This window comes from Panthera pardus, unplaced genomic scaffold (genome assembly GCF_024362965.1).
Source record: "Panthera pardus isolate Hobbes unplaced genomic scaffold, ASM2436296v1 HiC_scaffold_25, whole genome shotgun sequence".
Lineage (NCBI taxonomy): Eukaryota > Metazoa > Chordata > Mammalia > Carnivora > Felidae > Panthera > Panthera pardus.
This window is the reverse complement of record NW_026526821.1, coordinates 2,089,870-2,107,779: the sequence shown is the minus strand read 5'-3', so window position 1 is coordinate 2,107,779 and position 17,910 is coordinate 2,089,870. Positions and strand designations below refer to the sequence as shown.

The following is a 17,910-nucleotide window of genomic DNA, read 5'->3' as shown; positions in this document are numbered from 1 at the left end:
TTGTAACTTGGAAATGAAGACCATCGTTGGAGAGCATCGCATTCTCAGCCTTTTGCCCTGATGTGGACGTAATCAGCCCAGATTTCACTTGGCTTCAGCCCCCAGTGCCGAATATGGCCAAACACCGCCACCACTCTCTGGTTATCTGCTTGGGGCCCACTGTCCACCTCCTGGCACTAGCAGGAAGGCTCCACGTGGCAAAGAGCCATCAAGCTATCCACACCACATCGCCAGGCCCGAGAACAGAGCCTGGCCCTCAGGGGATGCACAGGAACCATTTGCAGAGAGAAGGAATTGGTGGGAGAGGTTAACTCTGTCGTTGACAATGGTGGCCTCCCCCGAGGGACCCCTGACACCCCATGAGAAGTAGGGTGTGAGGCTGACTGGACCTGGGGAAGCCGGGTTGGGAGGTTGGTCCATCCTTCTTAGCCACGGTCTCAGACTGGCTGCCCAAGTCCCAGGTGGGTTCAGCTTCACAGAGCTAGTCAACATGGAAGAGAAGGTTCCTCTCTACTCATGGGCGAAGACCCATGAGTAGAGACAGGTGTGGAATCAAAGTCAGGCTCCTGGCTCCAGAAATCCCCAGTTCACTAGACCCAGACATCCCTTTTCAGAGAAGCTTCCAAGAGAAACCTTGGCTCATACTTCCAGACTCTTCCCTTTGGGTATACCACTTCATCCCCCATCGATCCATCCATCAATCCATCCATCCATCCATCCATCCATCCATCCATCCATCTTTTCATCTATCCACTGACCCATCCATCCATCCATGCATCTGTCCATCCACCCATCCACCCATCTACTCATCCATCCATCTACACACCCACTCAGCCACCCAACCATCCACTGATACATCCATCCGTCATCCATCCATCCATCCATCCATCCATCCATCTTTTCATCTATCCACTGATCCATCCATCCATCCACACATCTGTCCATCCACCCATCCATCCATCTACACACCCACTCAGCCACCCAACCATCCACTGATACATCCATCCATCCATCCATCCATCCATCCATCCATCTTTCCATCTATCCACTGATCCATCCATCCATCCACCCATCTGTCCATCCGTCCATCCATCCATCCATCCATCCATCCATCCGTCTACTCATCCATCCATCTACACACCCACTCAGCCACCCACCATCCACTGATCCATCCATCCATCCATCCATCCATCTTTCCATCTATCCACTGATCCATCCATCCACCCATCTGTCCATCCGTCCATCCGTCCATCCATCCATCCATCCATCCATTTACTCATCCATCCATCTACACACCCACTCAGCCACCCAACCATCCACTGATACATCCATCCATCCATCCATCTTTCCATCTATCCACTGATCCATCCATCCACCCATCTGTCCATCCGTCCATCCATCCATCCATCCATCCACTCATCCATCCATCTACACACCCACTCAGCCACCCACCATCCACTGATACATCCATCCATCCATCCATCTTTCCATCTATCCACTGATCCATCCATCCACCCATCTGTCCATCCGTCCATCCATCCATCCATCCATCCACTCATCCATCCATCTACACACCCACTCAGCCACCCACCATCCACTGATCCATCCATCCATCCATCCATATATACATACGTTCCATCCATCCATCTATCCATCCAGGGAACAGTTCTCAAGTGCCTAGTACATGTTAGGCCTTGTGGTTGACAGTGGGCCTACAGTGATAACATGAACAAACATGGCCCCGGTCAGGGGGAGCTTATACCACTGGGATTAAAAGGCATCAAAGCCTTTTGGCCTGAAACCCCTAAGAAAGACCACGTGCCCAGATTCTTCAGCAATCAGACCACAGGTCTTGACAGAGTGGGTGTGTCCTGCCTGGAGATGCCACTGGAAATGGGCATCCGGGTGTCATCCTGACTGCCCCTCGGACGGTGGGGGTCAGGGTCAGGGAGAAGAAGCAGGTACAAGGAAAATCACTACATCTTTTCTGAGCCAGACCGGTGATTCCGTTCCCAGGGCTAGGGAATGTGGAGGGAGAAACACAGACTTGAAAACCCTGAAGCAGGTGGCCGCTGACACTCGGGCCCATTTTGCTGCTGGCGTCTAGGCAGGCCGTTTCAGGGGTGCCTTCCCCCCGGGAGGGGCTTGCAGGGGGCTTCCCCGAGGCCCTGGTAAAATAAGGCATGGTTGTTCCCACACCCAACACTCAGCGGGGGCCGGACACTGGGGATGCGCCACCCTCCTCCCTGCCCCCCTCCCTCCTCCCTTGTGGTCTGTCCACCCTCCCAGAGGCACATGCCCTTCTGAATGCGCTGTTCCAGGCATCTGTGCCCCCGAGTCTAAAGGGATGTACAGCCAGTGGCCGGGGACCGGTGAGCATTCCCAGTGAGTGAGAAGAGAAGGCAGGGGGTTGCTGCTTGCTCGCTACGTCGCCCACCTGGTCAGGTGTCCCTCTGCCCTGCGGCCCTCGCCCCTGATTGGCCAATGACATCCAGAGCCTCGGCCGACATGGGAGAGCTTTGTCTCCAAACAGCCCCACAAAGAGGCCACGTGCTGGTGATCATGCTGACCTCCTTCAAGATTAGACAGATTGGTCTTTCATTATCACGGTTGCTTAGAGAAAGCCCCTCCCCCGGGCCTGAGGTGCCAGACCCTTCTCTTGAGGCCTGACGGTAGGGTTGGCCCCAGGCGACCCCTCTCCTGACCGTAGGGCTGGCGCCACGTGGCTCTTCAGTGTCCCCTGAAACGTCACTCCTCTCTCTGTACTGCAGCCATCGGCCGCGGTTGCTTCGTGGTTTGGGGAGGGGGAGCTCCCGGTGGGGCACCTCTCCTGCCTTCCTTGGGGCTCCAGCGACCCCTGCTGTCCCCAGTGCAGGTGTCTTCTCTGGCTGTTTCTTACGGACCGTCCAGACCGCTGAAAGAAAGCCTTTGTCATAGGCCCTGGGCCGGGCTGCCCCCCACGGCTGCTCTGTGACCACAGCCCTGGCTGGCCTGGTGGGGAGGGGCCGCCCCGGGCAAGGTCCTGCTCAGCTCTGACGCCCAGGATGGCCACACATTCCGGGTCCCAGCGCAGAATGAAATGGGGGACCCTCATCTGGACTAAGGATTTCAAGACAGTGACGGCAGGGCGTTCAGCCACACGCGGGCCCTCCTGAGCTCGGGGCCCGTGGGCTGCGTGGTCTCAGGCCACGGAGCCCACCCCGCGTGGCCAGCCCGCAGGCTTGGGGTCCTGTCTGAGGCGGGATCGACGGCGAGGCCATTTCACGGAGACTGAGGCTTGTGAGGGGTGGGTCTCACAGCCCGTCGTTGTCTGGGCCTCCCGAGCCCTGTCAGCCCCAGTGCAAGCTGCCCCCAGAGCCCCTGCGCGTTGACTTCTGTTTCTCCCGCGGCCGAGTGTTGCCAGCACCTTAGCCCACGCACTCCCCGACGTGGACACCCCAGGCCGGGCCCTGGGACGGCGGGATCTGGGAAAGGAGGTGGACCGACGACGGCCTGGGACCTCCTCTCGAGTTCTTGGTGCACCGCTCGCTACGCGCTGGTCCTCAGCGCCAACCGACACTCGGCCAGCACGGGCGCTCACGCAGCCATGCCGCCCGAGACGCATCCCCTTCACGCGCCCGTGGGCTCCCCCACGGGCTGCACGGGCCGTCCACACACATCTGTGGCCCGACTCGAGATGGAGAGTCAGCTCCCCTCACGTGCCGACAACGCAGCTAGACCCAGAGACAGAGCAAGAGGGAGAAACAGAGACACAGAAATAGAGAGACAAGGGGGAGAGGGAGAGACGGCGGGGGGGGGGGGGCGCGACCTGCCAGCAGCAGAGCCCCAGCCCCGCAGATGCAAACGTGGGCACAGCTCGCGTCTCTCTCTCAGATTCTCACCACGGCGCGGCCAGCAGGTGCAGTGGGCGGGGTCTGGGGACTGTGCCGGGGGCTGTCCGCCAAGCCCGCTCCGGAGGACGCGGGCCCCAGCGCCTGCTGACTGCACAGCCGCTCCTGGGAGAACGCACGCCGTGCGGGGAGGCTCTCCCTTGCATTTTATTTTAATTACTTTGGAAACCTTGAGCTCAAAGTGAAGACCTGCTCTTGGTGTTTCCAGTTCACTGTTTCTCCCCTGCAGTTCACACCAAAGTCAGCCCTGGAATTCTGGGCTCCCCGGGAAGGGCCCCGGGTCAGCCCTCCTGCTGCTGCCCCAGTGGCTGGTGCCACTGCCTGCGGCCACGGGGCAGGGCCCCCCGGGATGGCTGCTGGGCGAGAGGAAGCAGAGATGCCCCCGAGGGCCCCTGGTCCTTTCCAAGGACACCTGCAGGCAGGCCACACCCCCCTCCTCTCTGAAGCCGGCCGAGAGCAGCCGGCAACTCTGGGGGGACACCACCCACCCGTCCCCGCACACTCGGCTCGGTGTCCGGGTCTCTGGGTGACTCACTCGCCTCCAGACACTTTGCCCACATTCTCTTCCGTCCCCTGCCACGGCCCTGACGTCCCGTCTTGGGAGACGGAGAAATGATTGTTTCCCGCTCGTCATCAACTAGGAAATGTGCCCCACGGGGCTGCTCACTTCAGTCTCCTCAGACCCCATCTCACAAGTGGGCAATGTGGGCCCTCGCCCTGGGGCTCCCAGGGCCACCCCTGGCAGCCACCTCCAGCAGTGTCGGCCCTGCCCCCTGCGGGGTGACAAGTCGGCCGGAGACAACGGGACCCGGACCGGAGGGCGGCCAGATCCATTTGCCAAATTCTGGACTGAACCCTCACGTCTCGCTTTTCAACTCTCTGTCCCACCGTGTGAAGCCCTCTGCCGTCCCCCCCAAGGTCAGGGTCCTGGCGGCCCTCACACCCCCATAAGGCTCCAGCACGAGCCCCTCCCGGCACTCCTACCTTACGGGGCGCCCCCCAGCGCGAGCACAAACTCGGTGGCTTCAAATAACACCCGCTTCCTGGCTCACACTCTGGAGGTCAGAAGTCGGCAGCTGTGCCCCAGGGTCTCACCAGGTGCAGGTCGAGGTGAAGCCGGCCTACAAGTGTCTGCTTCCTGCCCGTTCAGGCCGTGCCGGGCCCAGGTCCCCACTTCCTTCTGGCTGGCAGCCGGGGCCCCTCTCGCCCCCTAAAGGCCCCTGCATCCCTCGGCACGTGGCCCCCTCCGCTTTCAAGCTGTGCACGGAATCCGCCCGCTGTCTAGCGTCCGGCTCCCTTGCGGCCACCGGCCGGGGAAGCACCGTGATCCCAGAGCCACGAGGCCACCGTGTCCCGCCCAGACGGCGTCCCTGCGTAGCGGTCAGCCGTGCCACAAAACGTCGCCCCGTCGGGGGGCGACCCGCCATCGCTCCCTCATCTGGGGATCCACACGCCCCATCCTCGGGCACCTTCGGCCACACCTCCCACCTGAGAGCCGGCTGATCGTCCGTGGCCACGGGTCACTGACACAAGCGTTCAAGCGCACAAAACGAAGAGCAGTCGTGTTTGCTTTGCAAGATGGTTCTCCAGAAGATTCCTCCGAGGGCTCCGCACGTAAGACCCACTGCTGAGTCCCGCCACTACCGCCATCTTCCTGAGCCTCGCTTTCCCCATCCATAAACTAGAGGTCGGGACCAGGTGGTCTCTCAGGTTCTTGTGAAACCCGAGGCGTGAGTGACCCGTGTGGGGCTCCTGGGGCCCTGCCCGGCCCTGAGCAGGCGCGCGGCCAGTGCCACCCCAGCGCCCACCCGCAGGCGGCCTCAGGGCCCACGTGGGGTGCTCCGCGGTCCGTGCTCCAGCCGGAGACGCAGCGCAAGCCCCGGAGAGGCAGCATGCACCCATCGTACCCAGCGCTCTCGTCCCGTCCCCTCTGGGGCCCGAGACCAAGCTCACAAGTTGGCGTCTCCCTGTCCCCCTCCCATGGCGAGAAGAGACACACGTCCTGCACACGACATCGCAGGAGCAGGACCTTCCCTTCACGCGAGACGAGACGCTTGGGGGTTGCAGGTCGCCGAAGGCGCGGACGGCTTCCCTGTCTCCGCAGGAGGATGGGCCCCCCGAGCAGTGAGGGGGCCTTGGACACCCCCGCAAAAGCTAGCGATGCGACGGACATTTGGGGGGCGGGATGGGGGGAGACCAGGAGGACCCCGGGCCTCACAGCTGGGGGCCGCTTCTGCTACAGGGCCGCGCCAAAGCGGGCACCGCCACATCCGTTGGGAGATGCCAGCGTTAACCGGAGCTCAGGATTACCTTGTCCAGAGGCTTCCTGACCCTTGACCCCGTGCGCTGCTCAGGGCCGCGTTCGACGAGGCGGAGGGTCACCTGGCCGCCGCCCAGAGCTTCCGCAGCAGGATGGGCCGGCCGGGGGCTAACACGGCGAGGGGGCTTCACGTCCCTTAACCAGGGTGCTGGGGACTCACATCCGCCCCAGAGGCTGCGGCCACCGCCCGGCTCCTTAAACACTTCAAGGGTGAAATTCCACTCGGGGCCGTCGCGATGAACCGAGCCTCCGTGGGGCAGGTGTGGAACGCACACGGCCTCCTCCTTCCCAGAAGCTGGCGCGGGGCCCCAAGGAGGCCATGGAGAGGATCGTGTGCCCCCCGCCCAGCTCGGGGACACCCCCCCACACTCCAACAGGCTTCCAGCACGGCTCTTCTCGTGCCCTTGGCCTGGAGCTGTCCTGTTGCAAAGGTGTTGGGGTCCGACGTGTCCAGCTTGCAGGGTGATGCGGTTTCCACAGAGACACGTGTGACACTCACAGCCTTGGTGAAGAGAGACCTTGGGCAGACCCGGTTCTCCCCCACATCCCAGGCCCCACACGGCCCCTCTCCGGCCCCCTCGGCTGGCCTCAGCCACTCTGGGACCCCCATGGGGACCTCCACCCTTGCTCTCCTCTCCATCTCCTTCGTCAGGCCTCAGCTCCAATGTCACCTCCTCTGGGAGGCCTGCCCGGCCTCCTCCCAACCCCAGCCGGCTGCTACCATACACCCAAGTTACCTGTCTTCTCTTCCTTCTTGACGTCCCTCTCCCGTCCAGATGAGAAGCCCCGGGGCTGGGCCACGTCCGTTCCACTGGGCAATAATCTCGGGTCCAGCCAGTGTCTGGTGCACAGAGGCCCGTGACAGATACTGGTTGAGTGAATAAATTAATGAGTGAACGGTGAATGAATGAATGAACTCATCCAAAAACTAAGGGTTGCTGACAACCCTTCCCCGTTTCCACGGAGGCGAGAGCCGAGGCTCAGAGAAGTTTCATGACGCGTCCCAATCTCACACCCCTGCCAAGACCCTCCCTTGAGGGGCCCAGGCCCTCACATCACCCCCAGCCTGCTGCCGAGGGCCCGCGGGAACCTGCTCCCGGCCGTTCCCTACGGCTGACGGTGTCTGTGTTGCTTTCCAGCTCAGAGCCCACGCCGTGGACATGAACGGCAACAAGGTGGAGAACCCCATCGACCTGTACATCTACGTCATCGACATGAATGACAACCGTCCCGAGTTCGTCAACCAGGTCTACAACGGCTCTGTGGACGAAGGCTCCAAGCCAGGTGAGCCCCCAGCCCCTGACGACCGGCGGGCCAGCAGGAGTCGGTGGGCAAGGAGGCCCCGCGCTCCGGGGAGGCCGTCCGGCGCCCACCGGACCCTTCTGCTGATGCGTTCGTTTACCACCTCCTGCGTGTCCCACAGTGCATCTGGGAGCGGTCCAGAGAGGGGTGCAGACAAGACAGGCTACCACAGGTGAATATGGCCACTGCACCGATGATAAGGCTCAGAAGGAAGCCGTGGGGCGTTGAGAGTCCTGGAGGTGGCTGCAGATTAGGGAGGGCCCCTCTGTGGAGGTGACTTACAGGCTGAGAGCTGAAGCAGGAGCAGGAGCCGCCTGGACAGGAGGTCTGCGGTCTGTGTGTGGGCAAAGGGGGCCTGGGGAGGGAAAAGGCACGGGCAAAGGTCCCGGGGCAGGAGGCGAGCTCAGAGAGGAGACCTGCCATTCGAGGTCTCCCACACCACACTTTGCATTTTATTCCAAGCCCCCTGGGAAACCCACGAGAAGGCCAGACGCCCCCAGCCCCGAGAGGTGAGCCTGCGTGCCCGAGGCCCAGCACCCCTCAGAGTTGACCCAAGAGCCAGTCTTCCCACAGACTTCAGTTTGGCGTAAATGATGTTGACTTCATCCTGGGCCGGGCCCCTGGCGCCCGGATATGTCTCTGGATCCGCATCCCCCAAAAAGCGGGCGCCCTCCCGCTCCCCTTTAGCAAAGACACGGCTCAGGGTCCGAGGAGGTGAAGCGAGCAGCCCTCCTGAGCGTAGCCGGCCGGAATCCCCAGCCGACTCCGGAACCTTGCCCGGGGACCAGCGGCATCGCTGGGAACACGCTGGCAATGCAGAACCTCTCAGCAAGCACCCCTGATTCAGGCTCTGGAGGTGGGGCCTGGAGTCCGGGCACGATGCCCCGCCCCCCGGTGGTTTGTGCGCAGGCCCAAGTTTGAGAGGCGGGGCCCTAAACCGCTGCCTCCTCCGAGGATGGAGTGTCGTCCCCGGGGCACCTGCCTGCGGGGTCGGGGCGGGTGGAGCTGAGCCGGGAGTAGCCACGAAAACACAGGACGCCCCGCTGCATGTGAGGGTAGCCATTGTCACGCGTGCGCCCCACGCAACGTCGGAACATGCTTCCAGGGCCAGAGGCCGCCTTGCCCATCTGAACTTCAGCGTGACTGGCGTCTGTAAGTTAGTGGGCGACGCCCCGTCCCGGGAGGGCTTCCGGGGCCCCTGGCCCTGGACAAGCGGAAGCCCGGGCACAAGGAGCCCGGAGCGGAGGCGGCCTCCCGGGAGGGGCCGGTGGCATGCCACCACGGGGCGGCGAGGGCGAGCATTTATCATCCCTTCCCCGCCCGAGGACGTTGTCATAGCTCCGTGTCCCGGGGCTGCTGTTTCCACACGGCGAATGCCATTTTCGATTGATTGTCTCAGAACCTCAAGACGCAGGCCAGCCTGGTGTCAGTGAAGGGGACGGGGTGTGACGTCATTTCTGCCGGCACCCGGGGCGGCTCCTCCCCTGGAGAGGCAGGGGAAGGCGGCCGACGGGCACATCAGCTCCAAGCAGCCAGAGAGACTGGACGGAAGCCGCCAGCCGCCAGCTCCTTATGCAGCCGGAGGCAGGGGACTGGGTGCCGGGCTTGGGGGGCTTCCTCGTTACCACAGACACGGTGGGCCTCTCGCCCCAAGACCCAGAACGCTCTGTAAAGGCGCCTGGATATCACAGCTCAAACCTCCCGTGCCGTCTTTTAAATCGATACAGACAGTCTCTTCCCAAACGTGTGACCGGCTTTACTCATTAGGGTAACAAACGAGCAATAAGCCTTTAAGCCTGGAGACTGGAGCAGCCCCTCCATCAGCCCAGCCCCACGGGGCCACGTGGCGTGCCAAGCGTGGCCGGGAAGACCGGAGGCCGGTGTGGATCCCAAGACTGGTCCTCTTTGGCCACTCCCGTGCCTCTCAGTCTGTCTACACGAGGTGTTGACTGGCTTTCAGAGTCCCTGGGGGACCCAGCGTCTGTCCCTGACCCCAGAACAGCCCTCAGAGGGGAGTGGGGACACCGCGTCCCAGAGCGAAGCCCGGGACGGAGCGGTGCCGCGATGCGAAGGACCAGCTTGACGCCCTCACGCGCCTGGTCAAGGGCAGGCTGACACCAAACAAAGCCGTGGCATCGCCGAGGCGGGCGGAACTTGGAAACGGCCTCTGCGATGCCTCCCCTTACGTCAGGGAATCACGGTGACAGGCAGGTTTCCCACGGTGCCTTTGTGGGGTAAGGAAAACCACCACCGGAAATTAGTCACGATTCTCTGCCGTGATGGGCTAATGAAGGGCTTCAGGTGTACGTGCCAGGGAAAACAAACGGAAGGATGTATGAAATATTGACTCAGCTAGGTAAAAACCTTTTAAGGTTTGGGTAGTTCACTTGGGGACGTTAGCAAGCTGACTCCGGACCAGGGTCCCAGCCGGGCCCCACGTTCACCCCGCATTCTTTCCCCAGCCCCGGCGCCCCCTCGATTCATGAAATGCTCCCTGGAATCACTGGGTCAGACAGGCTGGGAGGGCGTGGAGGTCTTGGGATGGCCCGTCCTGCAGGCTGGAGCAGCGCTTATCGTGGTTTGGGGTCAAGAGGGTCCTCTGCTCTGGTCACAGCTGTTAGATATCTGGGTATCCAAAGCCCACCTCAGAGGCCCCCCTGGAAAAGGGGATTCGCCGGCTCATCTAACTGCAGAGTCCAGAGACGGGCAGCAGCCTCAGATGCCGAGGTACTGTGTCCAGAGTGGGACCGGCCAGAGCCCTGCTGGCCACTGTCCGACTGTCCCCTCCCCGGTGCTCGCTCGCTCCCAGGGAGGCTCTGTCTTCCTGTGGACAAGCCACCCCAGCAGCTGCAGGCGTCTCTGAGCTTCGGGCGGCCCCGGGAGAGGGAGTCCAGCAGGAGCCCCAGCAGATCCCCATGCCCTGGCTGGGGTCGTGTGCCGGGCCTGAGGCAGCCCCCGCGGCCAGGGCGTGCACTGAGAGCGTGTTGCAGGCACAGACAGGGTCTGGTTCTGGAGCCCTCAAGTCATAGAGTCTGAGCAGGTGGCGGGCGTGAATCCCCGAAGGAAAAGCAGATGGTTTATGCAGCTGTAAGGATACAGAGACACCCCACAAACCCTCCAGCCGTCTCCCCCAGGGGAACGGTTCACAGAACTGTCGTGCGAGATCACTCCAGGATGTTGACGCTTGTGCAGTGCACGGACCTCACGCACATGTCCGCAGGCTAACGTGTGCGTGTTTCCGTGCAGCTCTCCAAGACCTCCCCACAACAGCCCTACGGGACAGGCACTTTCGTTTTCCCCACTTTTGAGATGAGGTGAATAAGGACACACAGCTAGTGCGGGCAGAGGCAAGATTTAAACCCACGCAGTCTGACTCCTGAGCCACAGTGCTAACCATTGTACAAACTGCTTCCCCTCCCCAGGTCTCTGTCAGGAACGCAGTTGGCCACAAGTCACAGAAAACCCAGCTTGGACCAGTGGGGGTTTGGGGGAGAGCTTGAACCCATCCGTGCACACAGTATTTGCCTCCCCTTCTTGTTTCTTGCCACGTGGTCACAAAATGGCTGCCGTGCCTCTAAGCATCACATCCACTATCAGGCAAAAAGATGAGAAAGAAACAGGAGAAGGGCAGAATGTAGCGTGGGCAGTTTCCCCACCCACCCCCCCTACCCCACCACCCCCTGCTGAAAACACATGTTGTACATGAGAGCGCCTTTCTCCAGGAGAGGAAAATATAAACCCCACCCTCAAGGTGTCCATTGTCCAGCTGAGGAATCCCGAAATCTATATGCTACGTACGTGCTAATGAGTGGTACGAGATGCTCACCTGGGCCGAGGCCTTCGGGAAAAGGAAGCATTTTCCTCCCTCGGGGCCTTTGCACCTGCTGTGCCCTCAGCCTGGGTATCCTGCCCCCAGTCGCTGTGACACTGGCCCCTTTTCCTCCCTCAGCTCACATGGCGCCTCTTCAGCCCACGTGAGGGGGCTTGTCTGCCCCCCTGCTTTCCATTAATACTCCATTACTCATGGAGTTAGTTTGTTGCTAGTTTACAGCACTGGGCAGAGATCCTGTCTGTTCTCTTCACCGCTGTGCACCCAGGTGAGGGCGGGACTCCGTGAACCCCAGCCCCAGCCCGACAGCCCCCCTACCCGGGAGCCCTGGAGGCTAACCAGGGCTCAGGACACGCCCGGGGCCTCCTTCCTGGAGCTCGGAGCTGCTCGGCTGACAGTTCTGTGAGGCAGGCTTCGAGACCCTCACAAGAAAAGATGCCTCCGCGGTGATTATCTTTTAACTAAAAAAGGCTTTAATTGGAATTCCTGATTTCCCTAACCCCTCGTAACTGTGTGAAGGCCTATATTATAAATTTTGAAATTAATGTCGCCTTAAAATATTAAATAGCAGAGAAATCTATATGCTGCCAATGAAGTCAAAGAAACCCTCATCTTGATAACGCAGAGTTTTTGCTTAAATAGATTATTCTATTAGTGGCCCGTTTATTTATTTATTTTATTTCTGTGCCGGCGGAGGGCTCCCTGAGATTAATGCCATGGACTAATGCACAGATGGTACCAGATACTTGAAAGTCATCTGAATATTAAGAATTTAAATCTTTAGCCTCAGTGATTTGAGCAGAAAGCCAATTATGGGGCTGAATTAGTTTTCAAATTAAACTTCAATTTAAGGCTTGTGAAATTAATCCTTTAAGGCGGACAGCCGCGTTTGTACACGAATTTCTTGCAAGAACCGACCCTCTGCTTTCTCCCCTTTCCCTGCCGGTGCGATCAGTAAGAGATGCTCCCCACCCCGGCAGCAGGCAGCGGCCCCGCGTAGATGAAAATATAATCCCGTTGTTCTGTTTCATTCGCCAAGAAAAATGGAAGCCTTTCTACTGGGGAGAGAGGCCCAAGGAGGCGCCCAGAAAATCCTGGAAGGATGTTTCGTTTCTCATCCTCTGGGCCCCGGGAACAAGGACGCACCGTCTCCCCGTGTTACCATAGATGCTGCTGGTGTAAGCGCTTCCTTAGCGGAGGGCATGCCCGGGGCCGTGGCCTGTCCTTGGGGTAGCTGGGGCTCGTGGTTGTGCGTGGACTCAGGCCCGCCCGGCTGGAGGCCAGCAGCCACAGCCTCCAGACGCATGGGGACGGCCCTGCTCACGCCCCAGGCACGGCGCATGCCCTCGGGACCCCACGAGGGATGTCCAGCTTCCAGAAGAGGACCCCCAAGCTCCAAGAGGCTCAGTGAGGTTCAGAACCAGGCCCCGGGAGCGGCAGGGCTGGGGTCTGATCCGGATGGAGTACAGTCTGACCCTGAGCCCAGCTTGGCCCGAGGCCACAGGCGTCTGGTTGGAAAGGTCTCTCTTCTCGTGCCTTGTTACCCAGGGGTCAGCCCGACTGCCTGGCTTAACTGCCCGCCTCAGCCCCACCCCAGTCCCTGCACCGGATGGAATGGTGTCCCCCCAAACCGGGGTCACCCCGGAAGCTCGGAATGTGGCCTTATTGGGAAACACGATCTTTGCAGACATAATTCATTAGGATGCGTCCTGATCCACTGGGGCTGGAGTCCCTTGTAAGAAGGGGAGATTAGGACTGAGGCACAGAGGAGGAGGCCACGTGACGGCAGGCCAGAGCTTGGAGCCAAGCAACGCCAAGGGTGGCTGGCAGCCCCCAGAGCCGGCAGAGGCAGGAAGGACCCCCTCCGCTCCCAGCACCTTCAGAGGGGGCACCGCCCTGCCGACACTTTGTTTTTGCACTTCTGGGGGATAATAAAGTTCTCTTGCTTCAAACCGTCCAGTTTGCCGGAGCACCGTCTCAGCCCCCCACCCCCCAGCACCTTGTCTGTGCCCGAGGAAAGGCCTCGAGCTGCCTGGCGGAGGTTTGCCAGACCACCCACCTTGCCAGAGGCTTGCAGGAAGGAGCGAGGTCATGGCCACTAGCCACTGCCTGTCGGGCTCACCCCTCCAAACCCCAGGACAGAAGGACACGGAGGAGGCCACAGGCCACGGCGTTCACTGCAGGCCTCGGGGAAAGAAAGCCGAGACCAAGGTAGGAGGCAGGGTTTGGAAGGAGAAGCCCTCGTGTGTCGGGAGTAGACGGTGGCACAGGGACCCAGCAGGCCAGAGCCTGCCCCCGGGTCAGCAGAGTCCCGGTGCCCACCGGGTGGGCAAGCTCACCTGGGGTGGAGAACACGCCCAGACGGAGGGAGGCCGCCTCCCCCAGAGGGCCCTCCAAGCTGTCGAAAAGGGTTTCCTCCTGCCTCTTCCCACCTCCTGGACCCTGCTCAGCTCCGCGGCCCCCGTCTCCTCTGTTCCCCAGCGACCCTGCCCCTTTCCGACCTTTGACAGGGTTCTCCGGTGACGCGCCTGTCACCTGACTGTGCGGTGGTGACCACAGACCCAGCAGATTTTCAGCATCTCTCTTTTTTGAGAGAAACCAAATTGTGATTTAGGTTTAAAAAAAAAGAAGTCCCATATTCTGTTTCTCGGCTGAGTATTTCTTTTTCTGTTTTGCTTTTTTTAGTAACATTTTATTTTCTGATAATCAACTCTTTGAAGGAAACTTGGAAGATACGGAGAAACTCAGAAAGCAAAAATCAAATTACACGTGCGGTCCCGCACTCAGAGATTGCTGTTGAGAGCATTTGACATACGCCCTCTGGCCTTCCCTCCTTTGCGTAAACACGAGATTTTAAAGACCGGGGTCGTACTGAACAGTTGAGAAACCTCATTCTTCTCCAGGGAGCCGTACGTGTATCATGAAAATTTCAGATATCATTAAATATTCTTCTACAACATTTTAATGGCTCTGAGCTAGTCCATCGTAGGAATGTTATTATAAGAACATCATGATTTATTTAACCAGCACCCCCGCTGTCCTACAGCTAATATCATTTACGTATCGATTATGCTCTTTGCTTGTCTGCACCACTGGACGTGAGCTTCACGGGTCAGGGGTCTTTCCACTTGGACTTTTACTGGAGATCGCTTTAGAGCCACGTGCAACGTGCACCTAAGAGAGCATCCGCGTGTCCCTGATGGGACTGCAGGCCTGGGGATGGGGGGGGGGGGGGGGGGTCCCGTGTCACTGGGGACACACCCTGGTCAGCCCTGAGTCAGAAGCAGGGGGACTTAAACGGGGAAGCTGTCAGGTATTGATCAAGTCCCGGCCGTTCTGGGCTCTTTGCTGCTGGGCTCATGTGTGGCTTCCTGGATTGTCACCAGAGATAGAGGGTCTCACCTCCTCCAAGCTGACCTGTAGAGAGCTGTGCTTGCAGGGCTGGTCCCTGCAGGTGGCGGGTCATGTCCCCCACACCCCGCTGGTCCCTGCGGGTGGCGGGTTAGAGCTCTATTTTCGTGTCTGGTCGGCTGGCATATGCTTGTGTGTTCAGTCTCACAGAACCTCAGCACAATATCACAGCCGGGACTTGGGGGTCCATACAGTCAAGGTATGGAACACTGCATCCCTACGAGGGTCCTCATGTGGGGGATTTGATAGTCACACCCACCCCTGTGCATCAGGGATTTTGTCCCGTTTTGCTCACTAACATGCAATGCCAAAACGGTGCTTGGCATGTAGTGGGTGTTTGGTAAGTCTTTGTCAAGGATTTTCACACTTGGCCATCAGGAGCCATGTCCGCACGGACAGCCGAGGGCACGGATCAATCATCTCTTGTACATCTGTGATTTTTCCCTTGGAACAAATTCCTACCAGTGGATTTCTTGACTGGACACATTTTAAAGGCATTTGGATACATACAGACAGTGGAACTGCCTCCGGAAGCTGAGGCTGGAAGCTGAGGCCGTCTGCTCCCTGGAGAGAAGGGGACGCAGGAGTCCCAGGTCCTCTATATATCACTGCTATTCTGTATCATCGTTATATTTTTTTTATGTTTACTTATTTTTGGAAGAGAGAGAGAGAGGGAGACACAGAATCCAAAACAGGCTCCAGGCTCGGAGCTGTTGGCACAGAGCCCAAGGCGGGGGCTCAAACTCACAAACCGTGAGATCCTGAGCTGAAGTCGGACGCTTAAACCCACTGAGCCACCCAGGCGTCCCTGTATCATCGTTATTTTTAAATAGTGTTTGCCTTTTTGGTATGTGAAAAATGCCTTCCTTTCATTTCTTTAATCAGTAATAAAGTTGCTTTAAAAAAAAAAAAAAAGGAAGGGCAGAAAGGCTCTCGGTGGTGAAGATGTGAAATTCAGGCTCCTTGACCTGACACGCTAAGCCAGGTGTAGGCAGTTGTGTCGGGGACTGGGTCACGGGTGTGCTTTTCCTACCTTGAACCATCTGATCTCTTCCAGAGAACATGCACTGGTTACCGGATGGGCTTTCCTTCTGCAATCAGAGAAGAATTGTCAGAAGCAGATCATCTGTTTAAAGAGCAGGCTCCTGCGTTTAGCAAACATGCGGCTGCTGAATTAACACAGTGTTATAACGAGCCCAAACTAAAGGGCAGCTCTTGCTACTGACAAGCCAGACCGGGTGCTCCACACCCAGCGGCTGCCGGGGCACAGCCAGAGGGCATGGACTGACCGGGCGGGTCCCAGACAGCGAGAGCCTTAGCAGCATCCGGCCCGCACACACTGTGCCTCCAGAACTCTCTCTCACGAGGCACCAAATTTGACTCTGAGCCTGGGATTTTAAAGGTTTGGGAACGCCTTGGTCCCTGAAATGGATTCCCCGGGTCACCAGTCAGGGGCCGTGTTGGGAGCAGGGACCTCGTCAAGGAGCTCATGAGGAAACGGAGGCCCGGCTGACGGGGCTTCTGGGTGTAGAGCCCCTCTCTCCTTGCCCTTCCCCCCCTCCTCCTTGCCCGTTCTCAGGCCTGGAGGCCTAGCTGCACAGCTTGAAACCCCAAGCCCGGTTCAGCCCCAACTTAAGACAACAACCCCCAAGAAAGGATCCTGTCAAAGAAGGTGCCCACACTCCCTGCACCCCTGCAGGGCCCTGGACAGCACGCTGTTCCCAACCTGGGAGCGAGGAATTGAAGTCAACACGTGCAGCTCAGGACAGGGGCCACCGGGCCCAGGGCTCCAGTGGCAGGCACGAGGCTGGGGGTGGTGCTACTCAGAACTCAGCTGCACGTGACACAGACTCAAACTGAAATGGCACAAGAATGGAAATGCATGAGCTCAGTGACACGAGAGTACTTCTAGTCAGGTCTTGCTATGAACCTAAAACTACTGTTCCTTAACGTCTTGATGTCTAAAAAGTCTTTGGGTGATAGGTTCAGGTGCAGCTTGATCCAGGGGCTTCCTAGGGAGGAGTTGTCACCCGAGATGGCCCTGGCCTTCTGTGGCCACAAAGTGCCCATAGCCCCCAACCTCACTCACTGAGCCAGCAGCTCCAGGGTCAGGGACAACTTTTGGTTTCCCCGAAACCCCAGCAAAGGAAACTATTGCCTTTGGCTCTGATGGGTAAGGTGCCCACGGCTGAACCCATCACAGTGGCCAGGGGGCGGGATGCCCTGATCCAACCCCGGGAGGGTGGACACCAAAAGGACCTGCAGTCACGAGGCAGGGTCGGGCCACCCCCCGCCAGCACTGAGACGCGGGGCCGCGGGGGCGGCTCCCCAACCGCTTGGATCCGAAACGCAGACAGCCGCGTGTCCCGCAGGAACCCCTGCACGTACACCCCACCTCCACCCCCGTGTGCACAGCCCCCTGCGGGGTCTCCCCTCGGCTCGCTTTCCCCTGCGCCCCACAAGCGCTTTTCCGTGCCTTCCGCAGACCGCCCAGACCCCGTTCCTTCTCTATGTGCCGCAGGTCCCCGCCGCGCCCCCGTCCCCGCCACTCTGCGCCCCCACGTCCCGCTGCAACCGCGCCCCGCGCCCCTGCGGAGGCTGAGAGCCGAGCGGGCGGAGGGCGCTGGGCCCCGGCCCTCCCGCAGCTGAGAAAGAAGGAAGGGCTGAGCCCCGAGCTCGAGCAGAAGTCCTGCAGAGGGTCTCTGTGCGGAAGTGCGGGAGCAGGTTTCCTTCTAGCACCATCTCCCGCGATTGGCCGGCATCCGGCACGTGGCGGGGGCGGGGGGATGGGCGGCTCCGGAGGCCTCCGCGCGGATCTGCGATCGGCTGGTGATGTCTGCCCTGGGTGTGTGCGAGCGCGCAGCCGCACGTGTCGCCAGCAATTTCCACCTGAGATGCTTTCTCTGTGGCAGGCACCTACGTGATGACGGTCACGGCCAATGACGCTGACGACAGCACCACGGCCAACGGGATGGTGCGGTACCGGATCGTGACCCAGACCCCCACAAAGCCCATCCCAGAACATGTTTACCATCAACAGCGAGACGGGGGACATTGTGACGGTGGCAGCTGGCCTGGACCGAGAGGTGAGGTGGGCGTCGCGGGGTCTGGGAGAGCCCGTGTGGGAGAGGCCGCCCAGGCCCAGGTCGTGTCCCCCA

General features: G+C 59.9%; 1 protein-coding gene across 1 annotated transcript in view; it reads left to right on the top strand.

Annotated features, from left to right (window-relative positions):
- The window catches only part of CDH4 (cadherin 4), a 536,800-nt gene that overhangs the window by 470,539 nt on the left and 48,351 nt on the right, over positions 1-17,910 (top strand). The window contains 3 exon segments of the mRNA XM_019426377.2: positions 7,350-7,494; positions 17,665-17,753; positions 17,755-17,838. Coding sequence (XP_019281922.2) covers positions 7,350-7,494; positions 17,665-17,753; positions 17,755-17,838 — 318 coding nt within the window.